This window comes from Pleurodeles waltl, chromosome 6 (assembly GCF_031143425.1).
Source record: "Pleurodeles waltl isolate 20211129_DDA chromosome 6, aPleWal1.hap1.20221129, whole genome shotgun sequence".
Lineage (NCBI taxonomy): Eukaryota > Metazoa > Chordata > Amphibia > Caudata > Salamandridae > Pleurodeles > Pleurodeles waltl.
Genome location: NC_090445.1, coordinates 1,315,921,794 through 1,315,946,681, shown reverse-complemented (window position 1 = coordinate 1,315,946,681; position 24,888 = coordinate 1,315,921,794). Strand labels below are relative to the sequence as shown.

The following is a 24,888-nucleotide window of genomic DNA, read 5'->3' as shown; positions in this document are numbered from 1 at the left end:
ACTCAATACAGTCCAATCTCATGAGCTGGCTTCATTGCTGCGGGTTGTTCTGTGTTGTCCAATGCTTACCCTGGGGCTTAGCCCATCTGGGCCTTCCAGGGGCCGGATTGCCTTCTTTCCTTTACGAGAACAGTATGTTATCTCACAACAGGGTCCTCTCCACCATATCCTTACTGGAATGCGGCCTGTTGTCTTTCCCTGGTTGCCACACTCTTTTGTCTCTGATAATGCTACTTGCTCTTTTGACTGGTATGCTGACCATACAGCGCACCACCCCATAGATCTTGCCCACTTCTGGTCATGTTGCCTCCATCTCTGTTCAGTAACGGCCTCCTGTGTCTATCAGTCATATTGTACCTTCTCCTCTTGGGTCTCTGGAGTCCATTGGAGTGTTGGTACTTCACTTGGCTGTTGCTAGTCACTGCCAGGCAGTGCAAATCACTGATAGACTGGTTCTTGCTTCTCTACTGTGCTGTCTGTGCAGCACAGCCCACTCTCTGCTCACAGCCAGTCTCCAAGACGGTATTCTAGCTTTGAGCAGAAGAACTGAGACAGGCACAGAGCCAACCGGTGTGGGTTTTCCAGATCACCGGTCACTGTCTCAGAGTCACATACATAGCGGTTTGTCCTGAAAGCTGGATAAAGAAGGATTAAAGGCGAGAGGCTGGAGCTCAGCATAGGGGACCTGTGGCCATTTCTATGGTGGAACACCATGGAATAAACCCACAGGTGCCCTCCCGAGGCCCAAGGGACACCCCCACCCACACCAGAGGGACAGATGAGGATGGGGGACCCCATCCTAGTCAAGTATGGGTAAGTATAGGCCAATATTTTTTTAAGAGTGCCATTGGGGCACTGAAATGGGCCCCCCTACTTGGCACTGGGTGCAATGGCCATGCCCAGGGGACCGTGGTCCCCTGTACTGGCCACTGAGGTGGTGAGCATGACTCCTGTCTTTTCTAAGACAGGAGTCATGTGGTATGGATGGTTTTGAGTCAGAAAATGACTCTAGGCAGGTTAGAGTAATTTTTTTTTTACCCTAACCTGCCTAATGTCAGTTTTTGGTGCAAAATCCCCTTTTTCCATACCGCCAGACCCACCCGACTAACATCATTTTTTTTACGCTAGTCTACCCTTTGCAGTGGCTTGCACCATTCCATAAATATTGGGCCCAGCTGGTGCACAGAAATGGTGCAAGCCGGTGCTAAACATTTTGGTCCAAAACTGCATTTGTGCAGTTTTGCACCAAAAAGTATAAATCAGGTCCCAAATTCTGGCAGCGTTGCCATCAAAACCCAACCAATTTATCAGCATTTCCTTTCTCAGTCTATGTAAAGCCTTCCAAAAACACCTGATCCAAGAAGGCCCTAGTCATCCTCCAGCTGCAGAAGAAGTGCCCTTCCTTCCAGCCACTCCCACATGTAACCTCCTCTAAATGCAGAACTGGATTTCCTGCCTCTTGGAAGCACACTGAGAATGAATGGCTTTATTTTTTTAGACCTCAGTTTCCAGTCTTCACTTCTAAAGGAATAGCTTTTGAGGCTGACCTTTGAGTATCCATCTGCTCGTATCACCTTCCCTGCTAAACAGTAACACCACTTCAGCCGCTGGGCATGCACAGTGTCCTCCAGGAGTTAACAGGTTATTTGGGATGTTTATTTTAATCAGGGTCGGACTGGCCTGTATGGCAATCATGCAGTGCCCGATGGGCTAGTCTGACAGGTCAGTTGGTGGGGCGGATTTCTTAGCAGTGTGTGGACCTGTTTTATGAGCAGGGGGGCCGGCTTTTACTGTTGATTTTCCTGATATTGCAACAAACATTGCCTGCAACAAACACAAGTGCTTGCATAATACCCATACAGCATGTCTTTACAAATTCATAACTGGACTGATTTGCAAATGTGAGCCACTTTTTTAACTATCTGGATCACTAATGGGGGCCACATTTATACTGATGTCTTGGCATATTTTGTGCCCCAGTCCATCTGTTTTTCAATTCTCAAGGGCAGGGTACTGAGCATACTGGCCTTAAATCACAAAGTACAGTTTAGAAGGTTAATGTTCCATGAAACCTATCAAATTATTTTCACCATTGAATTAGATTTTAATTTAAAGTGGAAAATAACTTTACTTAGTCTTCTACATACAGTTTCCACCAAGTGGACCTTCGTAGCAGCTCTAGAGTTTTCACAAATCTAAGATGACCCAATTCAGACTGAATATGGTACTATGGATTAGTAAACCTTCAGATGTCTTTTTCAAGATTTTCAAACTTGATACAAGTAATCGTCAAGCTGTGCTTGTAAGTACAGGCAACATTTAAGATACATTACTTGGAGTATTGAAAAGTCCCCTTCATCCACCTTCTTTCTTTCTTTAACACTCAAAACACAAATTCAATTTTACTTTTTTTAAAGAACAAAATTTATATGATCTGATGTCACAAAAATGTGTTTATGTACCTCTAAGTAAAGCCACAAGTATGCAAATGGACTTCATACAATCATTGACTCTAAATCACAGATGGTGTAATTTGCTTCAGGAGTTATCAACCTGTGAGGGGGCTTTCCAAAAGGGGTTAACAATTCTGTTGTTGGCTGGGTGTTGTGAAGGAATTGCTTGTATGCCAATATCTGAAGTATGAGATCCCGCAACACAGAAAATCAACATCCAGATGTAATAACATTACTGATATGGTAAAGGTTGTCTTTATAAGAAAATCAACATTCCTTTTGCTTGGGAGGGTTACTCAAATGGCACATTTCAAAAAGATATAGGGTCACATGTACGAACATTTGGAGTTGTGATTTCCTAGCTGCAATTCCATGCGACTCGCAATTAGGAAATTGCAATTCCAAATGTAAGAAACCTCATTGAGTTTCTTTTGCAATTGCCGGTGGGTCGCAAATAGACCTACCTCATTACTATTAATGAGGCAGGTCGCAATTTGCATCCCACTGCAAATAGCAAAAATCACAGGGATGGTGGCCTGCTGGGGTCAGCAGACCACCATGTCTTTGACTGCTTTTAAATAAAGCAATAATTTTTTTTTAAATGCACACTGTTTTCCTTAAAGGAAAATGGGATGCATTCAAAAAGAAAAAAATGAATTGTTTCTGTTTTATTTGTTTAAGAGTACGCAGTGGTCCGTGGGACCACTGCCTCCTCTTTAAAAACGTTTTTGCATGCATTCACAATGGTGAATGGGTCCCTTCTACTACGTCAGGGGTACAAAGAACTAGTTAATTACCTTTGTTAAAAAGATTAAAGAGCAGATTCCTCACCCTATGAATAGATGCCAAAACAGTACCTCCCAAGGTGGTGGGTCTGTGAAATGGCTCAAACCTAAAAGGTCTGCAGGAGCAAATGGACAAAGAGTCCCTCCTGCTAGACCGGACTGTCAAGACCGTATGTGGTTCATGAACAAGTGAACTGATGCGCATGTCACAGCCTGAAAGATTTCCAGAACTTGTGTTTTGCATGGCAAAGCAACAGCAGCAGCCTTGGTTCTGGTTGAATGAACACTCAGGGCCTCCAGAGGCTGCTTCCCAGCCAGTTTGTAACAGATCTTAGTGCAGATGGCTATCCATCTAGATATGGTCCCTTTCCCCACTGCTTCACCTTTCTTTGTCCCAGAGAATCCCACATCAACTTGATCATCCACCTGATACTCCTTGGTACAATTGATGTAAAAACTCAATAAGGCTCTTTTAGGGTCCAGGAAATGGAGCTTTTTTAGAGAGTGAGGAGGATCAAAGGATGCCAGAAGAGTGATGGATTGGCCAACATGAAAGTCACAACCTTTGACAGAAATGCTGCTCTGGTTCACAACACTTATTTGTCCGGGCGAAGGTGGTGCAAAAAAGAACTGAACAGAGAAAGCCTGCAGCTCACTTATGCAACACACTAAAGTTATTGCAATGAGAAAGACTGTATTAATAGTTATGAAATGCAAAGGGCAGCTGTGCATCTTCTCAAATGGGATACACATAAAAAGTGTGAGAACCATATTAAGGTCCCACTGCAGCACCACAAAGGGTAACAAATTAAATGAGGCTTTAAGATAAACACATCACAACAGGCTATTTAATCAGGGACTTTGATCGGAAACCCAGAAAGGCCAAAAATGCTGACAAGTCCCCTCTTCTATGACTATGGCGGGCCTTCAACAGCCTTTCATGAGGTGAGGGAAGACTGGTATACCCAATCTCCCAATGTGAGCTGCAACCACCACTATCACTTTTGTGAACACCCAGGGGCAATGGTAAGGCCAAAGCAGAGCATGACAATTGAAAATAGTCTAACTTGAACCACAAGTAATAATCTAGGACATCATGAGCATCTTGAATCTGTCCCTTTTCATAAAGAAATTGATAGGGTGAAGATCTAAAATAGGAAGAAGGCCTCCTTCCTTTTTTGCACCAGGATGTAACAGGAGTAACATCAAGTCCCTATTTCCGATGCCAGAATGCTCTCTATGGCCCTTTTGTCCAAACGAGCCTGGACATCCTGTAGCAGAATGGACATATGGTCTTCTGAAAGCTGCTCTGATGTGGTGGGATATGCGACAGGTCTGACATGAATGACAGGGCGTATCTTTGTTTAAGTATTTGGAGCATTGATTTGTCAGATGTAATGCTCCACCATCCATGGAGGTAATACCTTGCAGAAGTAGACTCCAAAAGGGTGGCCATGCTCCACCAAGTACAAGCTAAAGCGGCTTACAAGCTGAAGCGGGTATGGGATGTTGGGCAATAGGCTGAATCTGAAGGATTGGACATTGATGGCTGGATCTCCGTCCACAGTATTGAAATGACCATGGAGTGGAGGGCATTGGAATTGTCTTCGAGCCAAACCCTTTCCATTCCCTCGAAAGAGTCAAAATTGTTGGAGAAACTACCTTATGGGCACAGAAAAGCAGAGGGAGTCCGATGTGGCTTTGCATTAATTGAAGTGCTCAAGAACTGAGTCTGCTTTGTCTCTGAAGAGTTGAGTGGCACCAAAGGGCATATCAATTAACAATGCTTGAAAAGTCACCTGAAAAGCATGTGCATCTAATCCAAGCACAGCGTCGCAGCACCATGCTGGGACCACTTGCCCTGCCTCAGCAGTCTATGGCATTCTGCCCGGAAAGGATGACATATTTTGCTGCATCTTGGTTATCCTGAAAGAGCTGCACCAGGTTAGAGCAGAATTCATTGGAGACTGCTGACAGGATCTTGCTATATCCCACAGAGTACGTGGATATCTTCTAAGGAGGCAGCTGGCATGGGCTGAATGAAGGACTAAACTGGCTAAGGAGGACATCCATTTCCGAAATGCCTCCATACATTTCGACTTTCTTTCAGGAGCAGATGTAGACTGGACTACTGGGCTTAGGCATGGGGTCCTGTTTGAAGAAGGCAGGGCCACCTGGGGCAGGTCAAAGGCATCTAGACACTTGTTTATTTTCCGTCTGGCAAGAGCAAGATTTGGCCCAAGTGCCCAACAGCGTCTTAGTCAGTGCCTCATTTAAAAGAAGTGTGGTTCTAAGGAGGTCTCTCCAGGCAGCAGAACTATGGTAAGTACATTGGTTTTGACCTTAATCGATGGTAGCTATAAGTCATGAAATTCGGCCACATGCTGAATGACTACAGTGAAAGAGGCTGATCTGTTGATGTAACCATAAAAAGGTTACCTTCATCGTGGTACTGGAAGCTCATCTTCACTGTCGTCACCCTGAGCATTTGACTATGTTCTGAATCTGAGCCAAACAGATTTGGGAGTGCTTGAGTACAAATTCTGGGAAGTGATAACATTTTATCTGAATAAGGATGAGGTTGGACCAGTTGTGTTGGAACATTTTTAGGGCGTGACTTCAGTTGAAGTCATGGAGGGTTTGTCTCAGAGTCAGACAAAATAATCCGGTCCTCATCCAGTGTCAGTGACATCAGAGCTGGCATCAATGTGGCAGGAATCAGCGAGGGCTGTGTCACAGGATTTGAAGACAGAATAGGCATCAGTCTTAGGATTGGGCCAGATGCTAAGGTGTGGTTAAGAAGCACAGGTGGTGTTGTGGATGGATCTGCCAACAGTAATCCAAACTGGAGTCTCCTCAGATTTGTGGGGGCACAAATGCACACCAGAGGATGCCGAAAGGGTGCTGAAGAGCCACAACATGGTTTCTTTTAAAGTCTCTATTTACATTGCTGATGGCGACAGAACCATGAACTTCGGCTGTATCAGGACCAGTTGTGGGACTAGTTCCTCTGTAGGACCTAGAGGCACCTTGACATACCTACAAATTCTCTGAGTGAGATTGGTGGGATAGCAAAGAATCCAACTTTGTCTTGTGTTCTTCTTGGGCTTTGAATTATCTCAGGATCTTTCACAGGAACTGCCTTAAGAGTGGGAGCAGGTCCATGCCCTCAACTTCAACCTGGAGCAGACTTTGGGCCTGATTACAACTTTGGAGGAGGTGTTAATCCGTCCCAAATGTGATGGATATACCACCAGCCGTATTACGAGTTCCATAGGATATAATGGACTCGTAATACGGCTGGTGTTATATCCGTCACATTTGGGACAGATTAACACCTTCCTCCAAAGTTGTAATCAGGCCCTTTATGTCTTTTTGCAGAGTTTAGTGATGCAGAGTTTGGCTTCTCACTCCAGGATTGCCTTGGGATTCTTCCTATTGCAATCACGGCAGGTCTTGGAATCATGCAACGGGAATACCTTATGGGAGTGTGCATCCTGAATATCGAACCCACAATGCCAGTGGGACAGAATATTGAGGGCAGAATATCAGAAACAAAATATCAATAGGTAGGTAAGCCTATATTTTCTATATCTAACTCCACATCTATGTACCTACACAGTACATATAGCTTCAAGGTACAAAGATGTGGTGTGAGAAATAATAAATCTATACTTCCCTATATGCACGTAACTTTCGATATTTTATCCCACGATATTCTGTCATTGATATTCTTGTACCATGAAATTGTTTATTAAAGTCCCTGCAAGGCAGAAATCCTCTAGTTTTTGGTGGGGACATGTCATTTGTGCACTAGAAAAGGAATCTGGAAAATGAAAATTTGTCAGAGGGGAGGTAAATGTTTGGGAGTCAGCTTTGGATCTTCATCCAAAGGCATGGAACTGATTTCAGTGCACAGGGGTGGTGCTATATACAGGCCTGATGTCACTTCTGGGTGAGATGAGGCCAATACAGAGTCATATGACACAACCTGTTGGCCTGTGAAAGCAATGCTGACAAAAAACTTCGGATCTATTCTAGTGCCTGGGAGTATTCACAAGTTGAGGAATCTGCAGTTAGAAGTATACCATAAAAATAAGAAACACAGTTGGTGCAGTTCACTTCTTTCAGACGTTGAAGGAGTTCCAGATAAGTGCCAATGAAATAGTATTTCATTAAAGTAACCATAATGAACCACCATAAACACATGAGGTAACCACCACAACAAGATTGTCGATGTCCATATAAGATTATTGACAAAAAATGAAAGGCAGCAGCGGCCTTACATAGTCCAACGAATACCAACAATGCTCATATTGAAGGATGGCTTTTGATGGATGAATTCTCCTCATTCATCTGTATTTATATTCCTCTATGATCTACCTTGATGTGCCAGAAAGGATAACATATTTAATTATGTATTTGTTGAAACACTGGCATTCATTGCATCAATTGCATTAAAATGTAAGTAATGAATACATTTATTTAATTTATTTGTATCAATCTAGGGTATCAAGAAAATATTTCCTCTTGTTTGGGAGGTTATGGGTCAAGTACACCTTTTGCTGGGTTTTATTCCCAGTAGTTCTTAAGAATCAAATTTCTCTTATCAGGAATAGTATATATTTTCAAGAAAAACACCATCTTGCTAGAATTCTACTTGACTGAACGTTAGCGCCTTTGTGCTCCTTTGTAAGCCTTGAGATGTTCAGGGTTCAATTTATGTATGGTCTTTACTTTAAAAAAGTGAAGTTTAGTGGGAGATGGTTCTCTGCTTTGTCTCCCTTGCTAAGTAACTCTGCTTCCATCATTATGATTGTTTCGCTCCAGGCTTTTTTCTGTGCTTGGAAGAGCTACTTGTTTCCGAAATAGTTGCCCTTTCTCCTGAATTAATCTATTTATTTACTGAGCCTTATAGCTCGTGTCTCTCATTTAGTTCACTCCTCTCAAGGTGAGCTCGTGAATTCTGTTCTACATGATTGTAACCTCTCATTCAGCAAAAACGTGGGGGCAAACCATACTTCCATTTCAGTACCCCTGACTTTTACAAGTAGTGGTTTGTCTATTATCATGGATTATATTTGTATTTCTTCTACATTTTGTTATGTGGTTTGCGATTTTAAAATCATTTGGAGTCATTTTAGGGATCAAAACCCAGTCTCTGTGACTTTTTCATGGGGTCATCGCAATCACCATGCTGTCCAGGCTTCGAAGATAGTAAAGTGGCTTTGTAAACAAGGGCATAGGCTTCACAGGACCAAGGTGAAACTATTTCCTTTCATATTTTGTAATTGCCTGAATGAATCATCTTCATCTCATTTGATGTTTAGTTCATTTTACTCTATTTACATCATTGTAAGGAAACATTTAACTAGAACTAGAGCACATATCTCATCCGAGGAGTGTAGATAATTTGATCATGCTTGTTTTGTCATTAATCGCAACTTGCTAAAGGGCTTGAAAAGTTATTCTAAGGGCCAAATTTGAGGTAGTGGCTTGCAGATCTAGATACAAGCAGGCAGTGAATGACGGGAAAGCTATTTTACTTACAAGCAGCCAGTGAATGACAGGAAAGCTATTTTACTCAGCGGGGGCTGGGGACGTTAGCCCAAGCAAGCAGTCTTAAAAACAGCAATTTTTTTTGTGGGTTGTTAATTGTCCTTTTCTGTCTCACCTAGAATCCCCTTGTTTGTATTCCCATATGCAACTGGATGTCTGGATCTGGCATTGAAAGGAATCTATAGTTTTCAGTCTCCCTTTGACTCCAGATCATACATGATTAAATCAAGCCTTCAATTGAGTCCAGGGTGTTTTTCTATTGAGGAGGATTGGGATGCTATAGCATTAACCAGTAAGGATAAAGCTCCGGGCCCGATGGGGTCCCGTCTGACTTACATGAAGAAGACCTTTCACTCGTGGCCCCGTTTATGGTAATGATTTTTAATGCAGCTGTCGGGCACCATATTACTCATTCTTGGTCACAGAATGTGACAGTGCCGGTCTCACAAAGAATAACAAAAGCAATCCTTGTTGCTCTAAACTCATATCCTAAATTGATTCAATGGTCAAGGTAATTGGCAATATCATGCTGGTCACACTGTTGACCTGGGCTGCAAAAAATGCATTTGACTAGACTTGCAGTATGAGAACAACAGGCCCCCAGCAATGGCATGAAAGGAACCTAATGGCATTAGGTTTTCCATCAATCCAGCCATGGTATTCCCAAAAAAAGATTAAACCTGTGGGCAGCAAAAATGTCAAAGTTTATTGTTATTTGTTCGTGGTCATTATAATGCTTTTGTTGTCAACCTGTTGCTGCTCTTTAAAATAGGTTAGTGATCCTTACTGACTCCCTATAAAAATAATGATTACTTTTAATTTTCAATTACTTTCAATATTGATTTGTCACGTTCAAATAATAGGGGCTAATTCACAAACTGTCATCTGCGGTCATGAAATAAGACTGTTAACTCATATACTCTATAATATATTGTGATAGTAATTTTCTGCTAAGTAGAAGATTGGAGTATATAACAAAAACCCTAACAAAACATTAGAGAATTTGCCAACAGAAAATGAATCACCTGATGAATGAAATATCGGGTTTATCAAGCTTTTGTAGGCAACTGATCTAAGGTATAACAACCAATTTAGCCTGCCTATGGGCAGGCTTTTCTGTTGACATCCCTTAAGGAACATCAAAAGGCCAATGAGAGCCGTTTCTATGTCAGTTTTTTTATTTGTGGTTTCCTATAGCCGAACCAGAAGTCAAAGTTCAGTACTTGAAAAGGTTAGAGATGCAGGCGAAAATCAAAATGCGCAGCAAGAGTACATCTGGGTTGATCATTTGCAGATCACATTTAGTTAGCATCAAACAATATTCTAAGACTGCAGGTGAAACAAAAGGGGAAGGAAACACTGTTAGGATAAGAATGATTTTCCTGTTTGGAAGCACTTATACACAGCTTAGCATTGCAGAGTAGAGGAAGGTCAAAGTTAGGATGTGCTAATAGGTATGAAGGGAAACAAAATGGAATATAAACCAGTCAACATAGCTAGCAGATTCAGAGGAGATGCAAAGAAAATGAGAATTTAAGCTGGCCTAGGGCATGGCAATAAATAACGAGGGTCCTTAAACGGCGAATGTATTGTCTTTAAAATACATTTCTCATTGCACACGAAATTATCTTGGAGTTAACTTGCTTGGGTACATACATTACATTATTTGCTTTATTTGAGCAGGGTTGGGTCCCTCTAGGTGGACGGAATTCAGGCTGATTAGCAGTGGCGGCTGGTGACATTTCAAAGTGGTGGTGTGTTAAAGTTGGAGGTTAGTGCTATGTTGTGAAGCAAGGGAGCCCGAGCAACATAAAGTAGGTTCTCGCTCCACCCCGAGAACATTTAAAAAAACAAACAAATGGCAAATGGTAACAAGAAAAAGATTACGTAATTAGATGTGACAATCCACCAGAGCACTGAATTAATTCTTATTCAAGGGGGTGGGGGCAGGACGGTGTCAGAGCTTGAGGTTCTGAGTAAAGATTTGGTTAAAAAGGACAAAATATTCGGTACCCATTCTGTGGGTTTTTCACCTTCATGTGACTGCACAGACACCCTAACTGATGTCACATGCAACTTAAAGGAATCTGCTGGAAATGCACTGTTTTACATTATCTCAGTTAGTTAACACACTCAATGCAGATGTCTCTGTGAGACCTGAGAGAAACAGAAGTGAATATGGTTTGCGTACTGCAGAATAGTCACTTGTGTGTTTATAGTGCTATGAGGTGTTTGCCTGTAACTGAGAAGTTACTGTGATTATGCATCCTATTATTTTAGAATTGTATTACATAAAGTGTAAGACAGGATGGCACACAGGATGCTACAAAATGTGCAAAGAAGTTTATTGAGTAATATAAAAAAGTGCTTCAAAATGCATATATATATATTTGTAGTATGCAAAGGTAACTGAATATAAAAAAGCACTTACACCTTACTTGAAAAACAAATGGAAGTTAAAGTAAATTGTGGGAAATGCAGTCCTTTACGTTAAAACTTCAGTTGGTTAAAGTAATGACTGAAGAGGTCTGTGTGTAACCATAGAGGAACAGAATTGACTCTTGGATGGCCCAGTGGGACTAGAGATTTGTATATTTACAGTGTTGCGAAGTCCCAGCCTTTGAGTAAGAAAGCAGTGTACGGTATGGCAATCATTATTTTAAAATTGGATTATGCGTGGTATAAGCATCACTTGAAGAGCTAGATTTACAATGAACTGGTGCAGAGCAGTGCTGCGCCAAAATCAGCAGCACTGCGCTGCGCCAGTTTAGAAATGCAGGGATGCCCCGTATTTACAAGATTATAGCGCACCCCTCTTTTCCCCCACCCACACCAGAGGGACCCCATCCCAGGTAAGTATAGGTAAGTAACTTGGGCCCTCCTGTATGGCAGAGGGTGCAATGGCCATGCCCAGGGGACCCTTGTCCCCTGTGCTGGCCATTAGGGTGGTGGGCATGACTCCTGTCTTTTCTAAGACAGGAGTCATGTGGTATGGGTGGTTTCGCATCAGAAAATGATGCTAGGCTGGGTAGAAGCATTTATTTTGGCTCTAACCAGCCTAATGTCATTTTTTGGTGCAAAACCCCCTTCTCCTATACCCCCACCCCACCCGGCTAACATAATTGTTTTGTAGCCCACCCTTTGCGACGGATTCCATAAATTTGGCACCCGGCTGGGGTCCTGAAATGACGCAAGCCGGTGCTATACTTTTTGACGCAAAGCTGCGCAAACGCATTTTTGCGTCAAAAAGTATAAATATGGGCCTTGGTATTTTGCTTCTATGTGTGCTGCAGAACGTATTTGTGCACTGTCTAGGTGCTTATAATTTATCAAACTTACGCTCTTCATACTTTCACAATTTAAAGCCTCTGAAGGTGTTTGTTTACTTGTGGGACGTTTTATTGATTTGTACATGTTTTATACATGCATTCACTTTATTTCAGTTGTTTATTAATGTCCCTTTGTCCTTTGTTCATTCATCCTATCTCGGGCCGGAGTATCTATTGCATGTATTCACATTGCCTTTGAAAAGAATCTGTGAATGTGTCAATGCCATCTGGACATGTCATACCCATTTTTCTTAAACTGTTGTCTACAGTAAGCACTGACAACACAAGAGAGTTGAGAGTTTTCACGCGAAATTATCCCAATATCACACCCTAACCATAATTAAAGATTTGAAACAAACTTTGGGGCCACAGTCACAAATGTAAACTTCCACTTAAATATATTTGAATTCTATTTACAAACACATTTTACAAGTATTATCTTTACTCTGCAGAGTCTCCGCACAAGTGGCAGAGACTCTGCCTTAAATTGATAGGCACGGCCTATCTTTTTAAGTGCGCAGTCTCTGTCACAAGTGTGGAGACTCCGCACTTGTAAAGATACTACTCGCAAAAAAATCTTAAAGTTACACTAAAGTGTAAGTTTACCTTTGTGAATCAGGACCTTTGTGTGCAATGCATTTCATGAAATTAATAGTATTTATGTTAACGTGGGAAGCAGATAAAAATGCAGAATTCAGAAAGTGTACAAAAGGCAAACTTGAAACTGCCACATTTTCTCATGTTACCTTAGACAGCAAGTTAGGCTACAAATTACTCTCCCAACTATCCCTTGAGGAACTTTCTCACCATAGGCCTACTTCTTTGCGGCTGAGAGTTACTGAGAGGCTTCCCTGCACATCTTTCGATGGGTTAATTGCTGACGAACGGATTCTGGTTGTACATTTCATCAAAATTCCTGAATGTTCCAATGAAACACGTTACTCAGCCTAGGGTTTGTGGCTATAGTGATCATTCTAAAAAAATACTATATTTCAAATGGAAAGCAAGATTGACTGTTCAAATGTTGATATTTGAGGCTGTGCAGCATACAAAGTACTATTTTATTTCCTCTTATTTTAGTCTCTTGCCAATAACATCAGAGTGAGATGTACATACATGGCTGGCCTTTAGCATGTGCGCACTAGGCACATGCCCAGGGCGCCGGCCTCCTGGTGGTTGCAGGAGCTGCCTACAGAACCTGGAATAATTAGAAATGGCAAGCGGGAGGAGTTGCCATGTATGGTTTCACCGAGGGCGCTACTTGACATGAAGGCCAGAAACAAGGATATTGTTCGATCCTGTACCTCAAGATAAATATGAAAGACAGAAAATTAAAATGTTCATTATTCACCAGATTTTTCCTTATCTGCTTCAGGGCGATTTGATGTTTGCCCCATGTTATTTTTCAGCTGCCGAATGTCTATTTTCAAATCCCAATTTTTGTAATACAGAGCCATTTCATGAGATTTACAGCTTAAAATGTCACTTCCAGTACAATGTGCTCCTTTCTTCTCATATACGATCTGCCTCATCTGACAGCAGTGATAGTTTCTTTCTAGTGCAAGAAAACGTGTCTACCCCTGCTTAAATGGTTGGCTTTTCATGGCCAACTCCCAGTGTAATGAAGTGCATGACTTCCAAGTAACCTTGAACCTTTTTCATGATGTAGGTCCTCATGTCAATTCAGAAAAATCAACCTCCAATGAACACATTAAAATATTCTGCTAGAGTTGACCGCAGCACTGAAGCCAAGAATCTGATCTTATTCAAGACAGACTGATGCAACACGGTTCTGACTAACTTTCCCAAGTGCTGAAGCCTTCCCCAGTGCAGATTGAATGCAGTACACACAGTACTGCATGCAGAAGTCAGACTAATCCCAGCAGCTCCCCTGCTTAAGATGAACCTTTATTTCTTAAATGGGTTGCAAGTCAAAGCCAGATGAGTCTTCAAAACAGTCTGCCTCACCTACGAAGCAATACACCACAATTTTCCAACAAAGCTCTGTTAAAAACTTAGGGCCTGATTTAGAGTTTGGTGGATGGGGTTACTGTGTCACAAACTTGACAGATATCCTGCCTGTCGTATTATAATTCAATAATATCCTATGAAAATCGTAATACAGTAGACGGTATATCCTTCATGTTTGTGATGGAGTAACTCATCTGCCGAACTCTAAATCAGGCCCTTAAAATATTCTCACTAACCTTGGATAATATGCCCCAGAGAATTAACCTGCTTAGAAACCTAGATTTTCAGGTAATAAGAAAAAGTCTGCAGCATTCATTCTCAATAAAAGAAACACAGGGTGTGTAATTTATTGCTATAGGTGCTTTGCTAAGCCCCCTATCTCATATATGTTAGAGATGAAGAGTAAGTCAAAATCTACTTTATAGAGACTTTGCTAACCTGGAAAGCCAAGCCTCAAACCATCTGCTGTAACACCTGTCAGCACCATGGAAGAACATGTCCAGTTTTCCTAATCAGCAGAGGCATCTCCTGTATTGGAACGTTGCCCCACCCTGTATTTTATGTCCCTATACCCCCATATTAATTAAATGTTAAATGACATTTATTTTCTCTCTGCATTGTTTTTAATGTGCAGACCAGAGAGCGGGCTTAATTGATTAACATAAGGCTTTCTAATCTTGAAGAGCGCATGTTAGCTAGATGGCACCGTCCCTTGACCAGCCCGACATGCATATTTGAGGCCACTCCTACCGGCGCAATGTTAGGAGCCCAGGGGGATCACAACTGCAGCCCTCCAAACTCCTAAGGAGCTCTTTGAGCACCTGCCCAAGCCAGTCCTGGTGCTGCTCTCATATAGTTCTCTAATATAAAGATCAAGGGAGCAGCGTCTGGATTGGCACAGAAAACATGAGTAGGGAGGCCAGCCTCTAGTTATGACACCCAAACACAGCATTGCGCACAAGAGAAGTTAGTGTCTGCCTGCTGGCTTCAGCACAAAAGCACACCGTAGTTTTGGAGAAGGGGCTTTGACTTGCCAGCTTAAACTACTATCATTAAGTAAATTGAAATGACTGAGTAGCATGCATCATAAGAACAGCACAAATTTACGGCACTCATATTGAAGTCAGGCAGATGCCGTGTGTGGTGTGTCTGCATAGAATGGTATAAAAAACCTCCCAACATTTATAGACAAAAGGCCTGATTAAGACCTTGGCGGATGGGAAACTCCATCACAAACGTGACAGATATCCTGTTCGCTATATTACAAGTTCCATTATATCCTATGGAACTTGTAAAACGGCGGGCGGGATATTCATCCCGTTTGTGATGGAGTATCCCATCCTTCAAGGTTGTAATCAGACCCATAGGGCCTCATTATATGTATTTCTCCATTTTCAGGGGCCGGCTTGTAATGGTAGCTCCAGGTGAGAACTGTCTTCCCATTGAGGAGGACAGTTCTCAAATGGAGTTACCATCACAAGATGGGTCCTCAAAAATGGAAAATAACTAGACAGACAGCCTTACTTCATCGACTTCTGGTGGTTATTAACCATTTTGGGCCAGTTTCCCAACAAGAAATGTCAGCTGCTTTTTTCAGCCGATATATCTGGGTGTTGGTGGTGGTAGTGAGATGCAGGGTTTCCACACCACTTGTAACCCCACCTATATTATTTAAGATTTTCCAATATTATCAGTACTGCAGCCTGAACCACAAGCATGTAATACTGTTCTAAGATGTCTGTCTGCTAGTGTCCTCTTCTTGTAATTGAGCAGTAGTGCTGTTGTACAAGCCTCTAATACATCTCTGTCACCACTGTATAAGGCATATCATTTTTAGCATTATATAACGTTCATGGGTCTACCTTGCCCCATCCATGTAGAGTCTCAATCATCATATACCTCAGAATCTACTTGAAATCTCTCACAGTTATAAAGGGGCTCTCCCTCCAGCAAACCCTAAAAGAGGATCTTGGCCTGTCTGTTTAATATAGCATTTCAACTGCATGATACTTACAGTAAGGGGAGATGTACGATCTCCACAGCTCACGTCCACAAGAGAAAAATCCTCTACGTCTATGGAGTTCTAGAAAGAGGAGATACAATAAGCAAATTACACAACCGTTAGTGGTAATCTGTGCTATGGCAGCAGCATAACCACTCATTGACAACACACAGGACAGAAGACCAAGAAAGGCTTTGTCTAGAACACAAGGCAACATGAAGGAAGACGAAGGATTGATGGTCACTGTTTGTCCTTTTTTTAACTGTGCTGATTATTCTGCTTCAGTATAGAAGAATGTACAACTTTTATAATAGTGCATTACCTTTTATTAAAATAAAAATAGTTGAAGGAATGGAACAGATGATGACTAAAACGCTCTGTGGTCTTATATCCAGTTCCATATCTCCTCTGGGTAGCAGATCGTGCCGCTGCATCTACTCCAAACACAAACTTGAAACATATGCAGAGCTAATTGCACCAGCTTTGCTTCTTGTTACTGACTCATGTCCAAGCAGGAGACCCGCACTACAAATACATTTGAACAGGTCTGCTTAGCTGCCCCTCACTGCTACACCAAACAAAATGGAAGCTCACTGTGTGCTTTTGTGGGACATGAGCATAAATGAGTTTATAACGGGTAATAGCGGTATATAGAAAAATATATTTATATCAGAAAATAATGTGTCAAGAGTTATAAAGGATACAGAACGAATGGGATATAGATACAAGAGGAGTCTATGCATGCTCAATTATGTTTTTGTATTTTGAACCAAGATTTTTCGAATCTAGGAATAAAGTAATTTAATGCTGTTCAATGGAAGAGGGTGTACAAAGTGAGGGCAAGTACGACTCACAGCTTACTAGAACTATTGGTATCCTTCTATCAGTGTCAGAAATTCTGCTTTTGATTCAATATTCTCGAAACTGCTGCCTGTTGTACCCGTAATCACCCCTGACACCAAATTCCACAATGTTTTTTAAAAACTGTAATTAGATAGAAACATTGGCTCATCCCTATTCAGTAAATAGCAAGTATTTGTTTGACGGTTCTGTTTTTTTTAAGGATCGTGTGGTAACATCCATTTAAACTCAGCTCTACAGTCTCATTGACTACATAGGTCAGAAAATGTTCAAAACTGATCTACGATGTCATCACAGTGGAGTTAAATGCTTTGTTTTTCTGCACTGGATGCATTACTATAATGAGAAAAGGAAACAGTTGGAAAGGAACTATTTAACTTAGAAAGTTGCAGGGTCTACTTTAGGACACCAAGGCCCATATTTATACTTTTTTAGCACCAAATTTGCGCCGCTTTATGACGCAAAAGCGGAGCAAACTTACAAAATACAATTGGCCCATATTTATACTTTTTGACGCAAACCTGCGCCAGCACATGCGTCAACATTTTTTTACACCGGCTACCGCTATGCCAGCCGGGCGTCATATTTAAGGAATGACAGTAGCCGGCGTTGCGGCCTGGTCAGCGTCAAAATAAATGACTCTGACCGGGCAGCGGAGGCGTAGGGAAGACTGGGGGTTGTGCCTCAAAAAATGGTGCAAGTCAGGTTAGAGTCAAAAATATTGGCTCTAACCTGACTTGCACCATTTTTTGATGCACCACCCCCATGGAAATGACTTCTGTCCCCTGGGCATGGCCATTGGGCACAGTGGCACGTAGGGGGGCCCAAGTTAGGCCCCCCTATGCCACTGAAAAAAAAAAATCAAATAAATATACTTACCTGTACTCACCATGGAAGGGTCCCCCCATCCATGGGTGTCCTCCAGGGGTGCGCTAGGGTGGCAGGGGGTGTCCCTGGGGGCAGGGAAGGGCACCTGTGGACTGCTTCCAGGGTCAGAGACAATGGAAATGAGCCCACATGTCCCTTAACGCCTGCCCTGACCCAGGCGTTAAAAAATTATGCAAATCCGGCTGGGCGCCATTTTTTAAGGCCCGCCTCCTCCCGCGCGTCAAAATGACGCTGGAGGATAAATAAGGCGCACATGCCTTAGAGTAATTTTTTGGACGGGAATGCCTACCTTGCATATCATTAGCACAAGGTAGGTGTCCATGCTAAAAAATGGCTCAAATTCCATGGATTTTGGCGCTACACTGGTCTAGCGCCAAAGTACAAATATGGAGTTGAGTTTGCGCCGGATTCTCGTAAAAAAAATTATGTAAATCCAGCACAGAGTATAAATATGCCCCAATTGTATTCTGTAAGTGTGTGCCGCTTTTGCATCAAAAAGCGGCGCAAAGGCGGCACTAAAAAGTATAAATATGGGCCCAACTGTCATGGCTGATCTCCATATTTTGCTATGAAAAAGGTGCGCAGTTTCTGGAATGGGAATGGCATGGTGCGTCATTCACCACAACAACAAAGGAGATTTTACGAGATGGAATGGATGCTTATTGGTGCAGGAAATGTGTATGTAATATGTACATATGAGTGAGTGTGCATAAAATGGTAAATAGATAACTAAATAGTCTATGGAGAAAGAAATTATTTATTCCAAATGAATTGGGAGAAAGACTGAGGCAGAAATGTTGTGGCGCATTGGAGACCTGTATTATGCTGCATGTTATTTATGAGTTTCTATTTAGTTTTGAATCTTTTTTTCTTTGTACATCTAGTGCCTCATATCAAGTAACCACAGTGTTCCCCACACCATTGATTTACTAGCACTGGGGATATTCGTCAATCAAAAGGGGAAATACCGAGGGCCTACGAAGTGTAGTGTAAGTGATGAATAAATTAGGATGATTAATTACCAGGGGAATTACAAATATCGCACTGATTCCCCTGGTAATTACTCATTTCCCGCAGAGAATTACTTTGCGGTTTCCGGAGACCAAGGGGCGCATTTATAGGCCCCTAGAGCCACAGGAGAGTCACTTTTTGTGATGCTCCTGTGTTGCTAAGCACTGTGCCGTATTTACAAGGTGGCATTAACCCACTTTTGTGGCTTAACGTCACCTTGTAAATACTGCCCCTTCCCATGCAGCACTGTGCGTGGAAGGGGCGTGCAATGGGTGTTGCGGTGGGCATGCCACAGCACCACCCATTGTATTTTGACGCTGCCTCAGATTTAGGAAATTTAGTAAACCTGAGGCAGCGCCAAAATCTAACTTCACCCCCAGGGGTGGCGTTAGCAGGGCGAAACGAGGAGGAATACTTTTATTCCTCCTTGATTTCTGCTTTTCCTATGAGTGAAGCACGCATAGAAAGAGCAAAAAAATTATTGTTTATGTGCGGAAAGGTATCCCTTCCTGCACATGAACATTCATTTGAAAATGACGCCTTGGCACTTCTGTGTGCTGCATTGTGCAGCACACACAGAAGTTCCAAATCGCCATTAGTGATTGTTTATGTGCAGGAAGGGACACCTTCCCGCACATAAACAATCACACTTCTCAATGCAGACATCTTTGCATGATGGTGCAAGGATGCCTGCGTTGCTAAATTCACTGAAATATGGCGCATCCCTGTGTTTCTAAAGTGACCCAGTGCTGCACTGACAATTTTGGCGTAGCACCGTGCCGCAACACTTTTCCATGAATCTGGCCCCATGTCTCCTTGAGAAATGAACAGGATCCATGCCCCTCACTGGCTTTTTGCATTTAGGCTGATAAATCCTGTTACTGGCCCCTTCAGAATAACAAGGGCATTTAGAGTTTGCAATGTATTGACTATGCTTCTTCGACTTTTGGATGATTTTCATATATTTTTTTCCTGTGTTGCAAAGTAAGGGGGGTGGACCTTGTGACACAGACTCCACTTTTGACTTAAAAGGGAGGGCACATTGGTTTGGGACAACCAGTTTGGTAGGAGCCATTTGCGCGGGTAGGTGAGCAGGTTTATGCCTGTATCTACCAGAAGTGGTGGATTAGTACTTCATAACCAGATGGTATTTGTGAGAAGCATTTGAGATGTCACTCTTGTTGCTAATCAAGTACTCATTTTCTTCTTTTGAAGCCTTTGCTTCACAAGGGAATGGCATTGATGAAAGCCAGAAAATACGTACAATATAAGCAGCATTCCATGGTGGGTGCTTTAATTTACTTGTTAATTTAACTTTGCTGTGTACTATGCAGGATCTATTAACATTAATCTAGCAGTTATTGGCCCTCTGAGGGTAGATGGGTCTTTTTTGCATATTGTTCCTTTCTCGGGAATATGTGGTCATGCTACGTAATCTGTATGAAGGTATCATGTGCAAATCACTTCAGATTCTTGTCCTTCTTGTCTCTTATCACTAGTCACTGTTCCTTGCTGCAAGAGGTATAAAATCTAGAAGAAATCTACCACACGTTAAAGAAAATGAAGGGAGAGTGACTGAGAGGAGTAGTCATCAGGCACTGCATGGATGTAATGTATGGTACACCCCCTGCTCCCGCAAAACTGTGAAAGTAGTTTCTATATGTGGCAATCTCGATGAAGAACTATGTTTCTGTAACAATATTCCTGCCGGAATCGGAAACTAAATTGCTGTACCTGTCTGGAATCAGGATTCACAATTAGCCCCTCAGTCATACAATCCCTTTGCTCTTTATTCCAGAGATATGAAGCTGATGGCTTACTGCGATGGGTAGTTATCTTATTGAAGTGCACCTGGAGAGCATTGCCTCCATGTTACTCACACATGAGCACAATAACCTCAAGTTGCTTCCTTCTAAGGAGTATCTAGCAGCTTCAGAGGTAAACATTTCTTGGTCTGTGGATGCCAAGAAATGGACCACACTGTATCTAATGTTTTGAGGCAAAGACAGCAAAATTATGTAGAGGTGAAAGGACATTTGCTAACAACAAAATTGAAGAAGCAAAGAGAAATTAGTCTGGAAGCATGAAAGTACTGCTAAGATTCACTGCTTCTCAGAAGTCACATTATAAGGAGGAACCTGCCCTAAAGAAATAGTGAATCAAAAAAGTAGATTCCTGAACTCCATTGCAGATGAGGAACATAACCCATTAGCATTAGTCTAGAAAATAATATGCTGGGGGAACACACAAATGCAGCAAAGATATCTAGACAGCTCTTAAATGAGTTGTGAATCCAGAATCAGCCCTTATGGCCTCCTTTCATTCTTAGCCCTTTGAGAGAAAAATCTTAGCCCAGCACTTCCACCCTTTAGGGGAACCCTGCAACTCTTGATTTGATTGGCGTTAATACAAGCAGAACATTCTCAGATGGACTTAAGTCATGCAAAGTACTTGGTTTACCTTCTCAAAAATCCCAGAATCATGGCTTTTCAGTGCAGATGTGTTAATGTAGGCAATTGTCTCACTGGTTTCTTTACTGAATTCATGGGAAACCTGTCTACTGGCGGGTCTGGAGGCCACACTATTGATATCGGCTTCAGTTTCAGTCCAGCCCTGTAATGGATACATTGACAATGGATCATTGAAGACGGTTGGTGTATGAGGCAGACTTTTGTTATATCTTTGCAGCATGAATTTCGTTTTACGAGGACATAGATCACCAAGGGAGAATATGCAACATGACAAACGTGTCAAAGGAGGATATAGAGACACAGTTTATGCACAATGACAGGCACATTAGAACATACAATGCAAATATCATTGATTAGTACAATCTCTAATATGGGTACCGGCTACTACAGCTCCACCCATCTTCACCCATTAGAAAGTAAAACACATATAAACAATTAGGGCCCCATTAGGATTCAGCAATTATTTACTTGTATTAAAACACCCTGCCCTTAGGCAGAAATACTACAAATTATGGAATTTTGGGATATCACATCTGAACATCCAGGAAGTGGGTTGTCCCCATTGGCTCCTGGATATTTTTGCCTAATATTTCACCCAGACTTTCGGCACTCAAAGTGCCAGGTAAACGTTTTCCAGCTCTAGGAGTTACTGCGAATATTGTAATCCTGATCCGATAACAAATGCTGTTGTCAGCCGAATAGGGATTACCAAAGAGTCTGTAAAGAGGCCCTTGAAAGTTTACCAGAGCCCATGTGTGCTAAGGGAACTGTTGCATAAAAACAATACTGCATTGAATGCGTTAATCTGTATACCATAATTTTCTTATATGGGTGATGCTCCACAACACTTTGTGGCGAGTGCACAATGAATTACCATGCACACTGGTCAATGTGACTAGCAGTGTACAGAAAGACAATGCAAAGCTCATGCTATCTACTCCGTCCCAAGGGCTCTATCCACACTGTAGGCTTTTCATTTGTTTCTCCCGTACAGTGCTTTCTTTAAATTCTCTTTACTTTACCTGCTGTTAAAAAAGTCTTTTTTAAGATACACAAATCATTCACCTACCTCTCTGTTATGACAACCACAATACTAAATACCCTGTGAATGTTCTGCTTTGAAAAAGATATAGCAGCTCTTTTTGATTTTCCTTCTTGTAAGGACTTTAAAATAACTGTCACTGAGGAAAACAACTGTAAGAGATAGCGAAATAATTACTAACATTGAACACTGATTCAAGGTAAATAACATTTAGAATATATATCCCTAAACATATGCTTTCCAACTCTACTGACCTATAAAGAAACATCTTAAAACACAACACTTCCAAGAGATGATCTCTCACTTTTGCCTATTCTCAATGAGCTCACATACATTCTTACAATAGGATATCTGAATTCATGTTTTCCACTCAAAATCACATCGAGACTCTTTGAATAGCATGAATATATCAGTATTTGTAAACAATAATTCCCAAAATATAATAAGATGTACTAAGTTCTACATCGGGTTGTTCCCCAAGACAATGTTTCAGTAAAAAAAAAAACACAGAGCTCTTCTACATCCATACAAGAGTGGTTCATAGGGCCACACGTACAAAGCATTTTTCTAGTTACAAACGAGCCGATTCACAGAATCAGCCCCTGTGTGACTAGAAAAATGCATTTTGTGATGTACAAAGCCCAAACTGCGATTCAGTAACTTGATACTGAATCACAATTTGGGTTTTGCGATTCAGAACTAGGAAGGGGAGTGTCCAGGGCGTCCCTTCCTTATACCAAATCTAAATGGTATGTATGATTGTTTTGTGACTGTGAATGCTGTCTCAAAACAATCGCAGTTAGCACCAATTTTAAATTGGTGCTAACCCAACTGACCCTTACAGTCTTTTGCTTTGGCTGGGTCTTTGAGACTTCTTTTGCATGAGCAGAACACAGCAGGCACAGTCCCTTCTCGCTCCCTTCACTGGGTCCTTCATGCAGGAGGGCAGCCCTTTTTGGTCCTCTTCTCCAGTCCAACGAGATCTGAGTTCTGGGTGCCAGTGGTGACCTTTTTATGTCCAAAAAATGCCCTCAGGGTGGACAAGACCAGTAGTACATTGTTATTTTACTGGACAGACAATGTTGCTGATCCTGTTCTTATGGTAAAGCCTGAGATAGCAGGGCTACATTTCAGATGACACAAAATGTGTAGCTTTTACGCTGAAATAGGAACACAATATGGCATGTGATACAAATGTTTTTGCTCAGCCACATTAGACACTTTGAGAGTGTTTTGTTTGTTGCTGTGAGTGCACCTTTTTGTGGCTGCTGAGACACCTAGGTTTGAGAGATTACCTGATAGGCGTGAGAACCGGGTCAACTACAATTCACCCTTTATTGAGGGAGGACTAATATACATGGATTTCATCTCTCCCTATTGCAGGTTTCTTCATATGTGGAGACAATTGCAGTAGAATTGAGACTGGTATTTAGCGGGAAAGAAATCACTATTCAAGGGGGTGAAGTCCATTGTTTTCTTTTATAAGAATGATATCCTTTCATACTTAACTGAGTTGCTTCTAAGTTTGCGGATTGCATTGGGTATTAAGGGCCAGTTTGTAGCGTCTACAGCGAGGTACTAAATGGAGCAATTATAATATTTTTATGCAGTAGACACCATCTGCATAACCGGGCATGCGTTCAAGAGGATCCCCACACATTTAAGTTGTTGGTAGCAAGATTTGTCCAAACAGAACCTCTGTTCTAGAGAACAACGTTTATTCATTTCTTTAGAGAAGTGTGGAAAATTGATTAAACTCCTATTTTCGCTAGTAGCTAGATTTGCTCTTGATAGGACTAGGGGCTAGATGTATGAAACCATTTAGCTGTTGCAATGGCTGCAATTCTCTAAATCACGGGGCTTGCAACCTCTAAATTGATTTTTAAATGCACTAAACCGATTTTATGATTTGGTAGGTGCTTACAAATTGCAAAATGGGTTTAGCAATGCATCACTAATTGCAATTTGGAAGACGTGTGCTTAGAGCACCCCTTTAAAATGGTGATTCAGAATCCTATAATAGTTTACAACCCCAATTTTGGTTCCAAACCATTGACAGGCTCCTTACTCCTTAGTGGAAGTGATAACCCAGTTGCAAAATGGAAGGGATCCCTTTGTGAATGGGGAAAAAAAGTTTGTTTGAGAGTGGACAGTCAACCAGTGATGCAGGGTCTGCATTTCTTAAAAGCAGGGTCATTTTCTTTAAGCCTTTCACTGCTAGGCCTTTCCCCCAGTGCTAAGCCTTTTTCTGGCCTTTTGGGGTAGTTCACACTTAGACCTCCATAACTTTTCGTCCAAATAAGCTGTCCACGCCAAATTTGCATCCTACTTTTCCAACATCTTGGGGATTCTAAAGATACCCAGGGTTTGTGGATTGTCCTGGAGGAGACAGATAAATTAGCCAAAATATAGCTAATTTTTGAGGTTTTGGGGGAAAATAGGAAAAAAGTGCTCTGGATAAAAGTGGCATCGCCATCTTTCCAGCTTTTAGGAACATGCAGAGCTGTATCAAAAAC

General features: G+C 41.8%; 1 protein-coding gene across 4 annotated transcripts in view; it reads right to left on the bottom strand.

Annotated features, from left to right (window-relative positions):
* OPN4 (opsin 4) overlaps nt 1-24,888 on the bottom strand; it is a 714,562-nt gene that overhangs the window by 9,867 nt on the left and 679,807 nt on the right. For all 4 annotated transcript variants that reach the window (XM_069240595.1, XM_069240596.1, XM_069240598.1 and 1 more), the window contains 2 exons: nt 21,320-21,472; nt 16,112-16,180 (listed from right to left, as the gene is read on the bottom strand). In XM_069240595.1, coding sequence (XP_069096696.1) covers nt 16,112-16,180; nt 21,320-21,472 — 222 coding nt within the window. The remainder of the gene's footprint in view (nt 1-16,111; nt 16,181-21,319; nt 21,473-24,888) is intronic.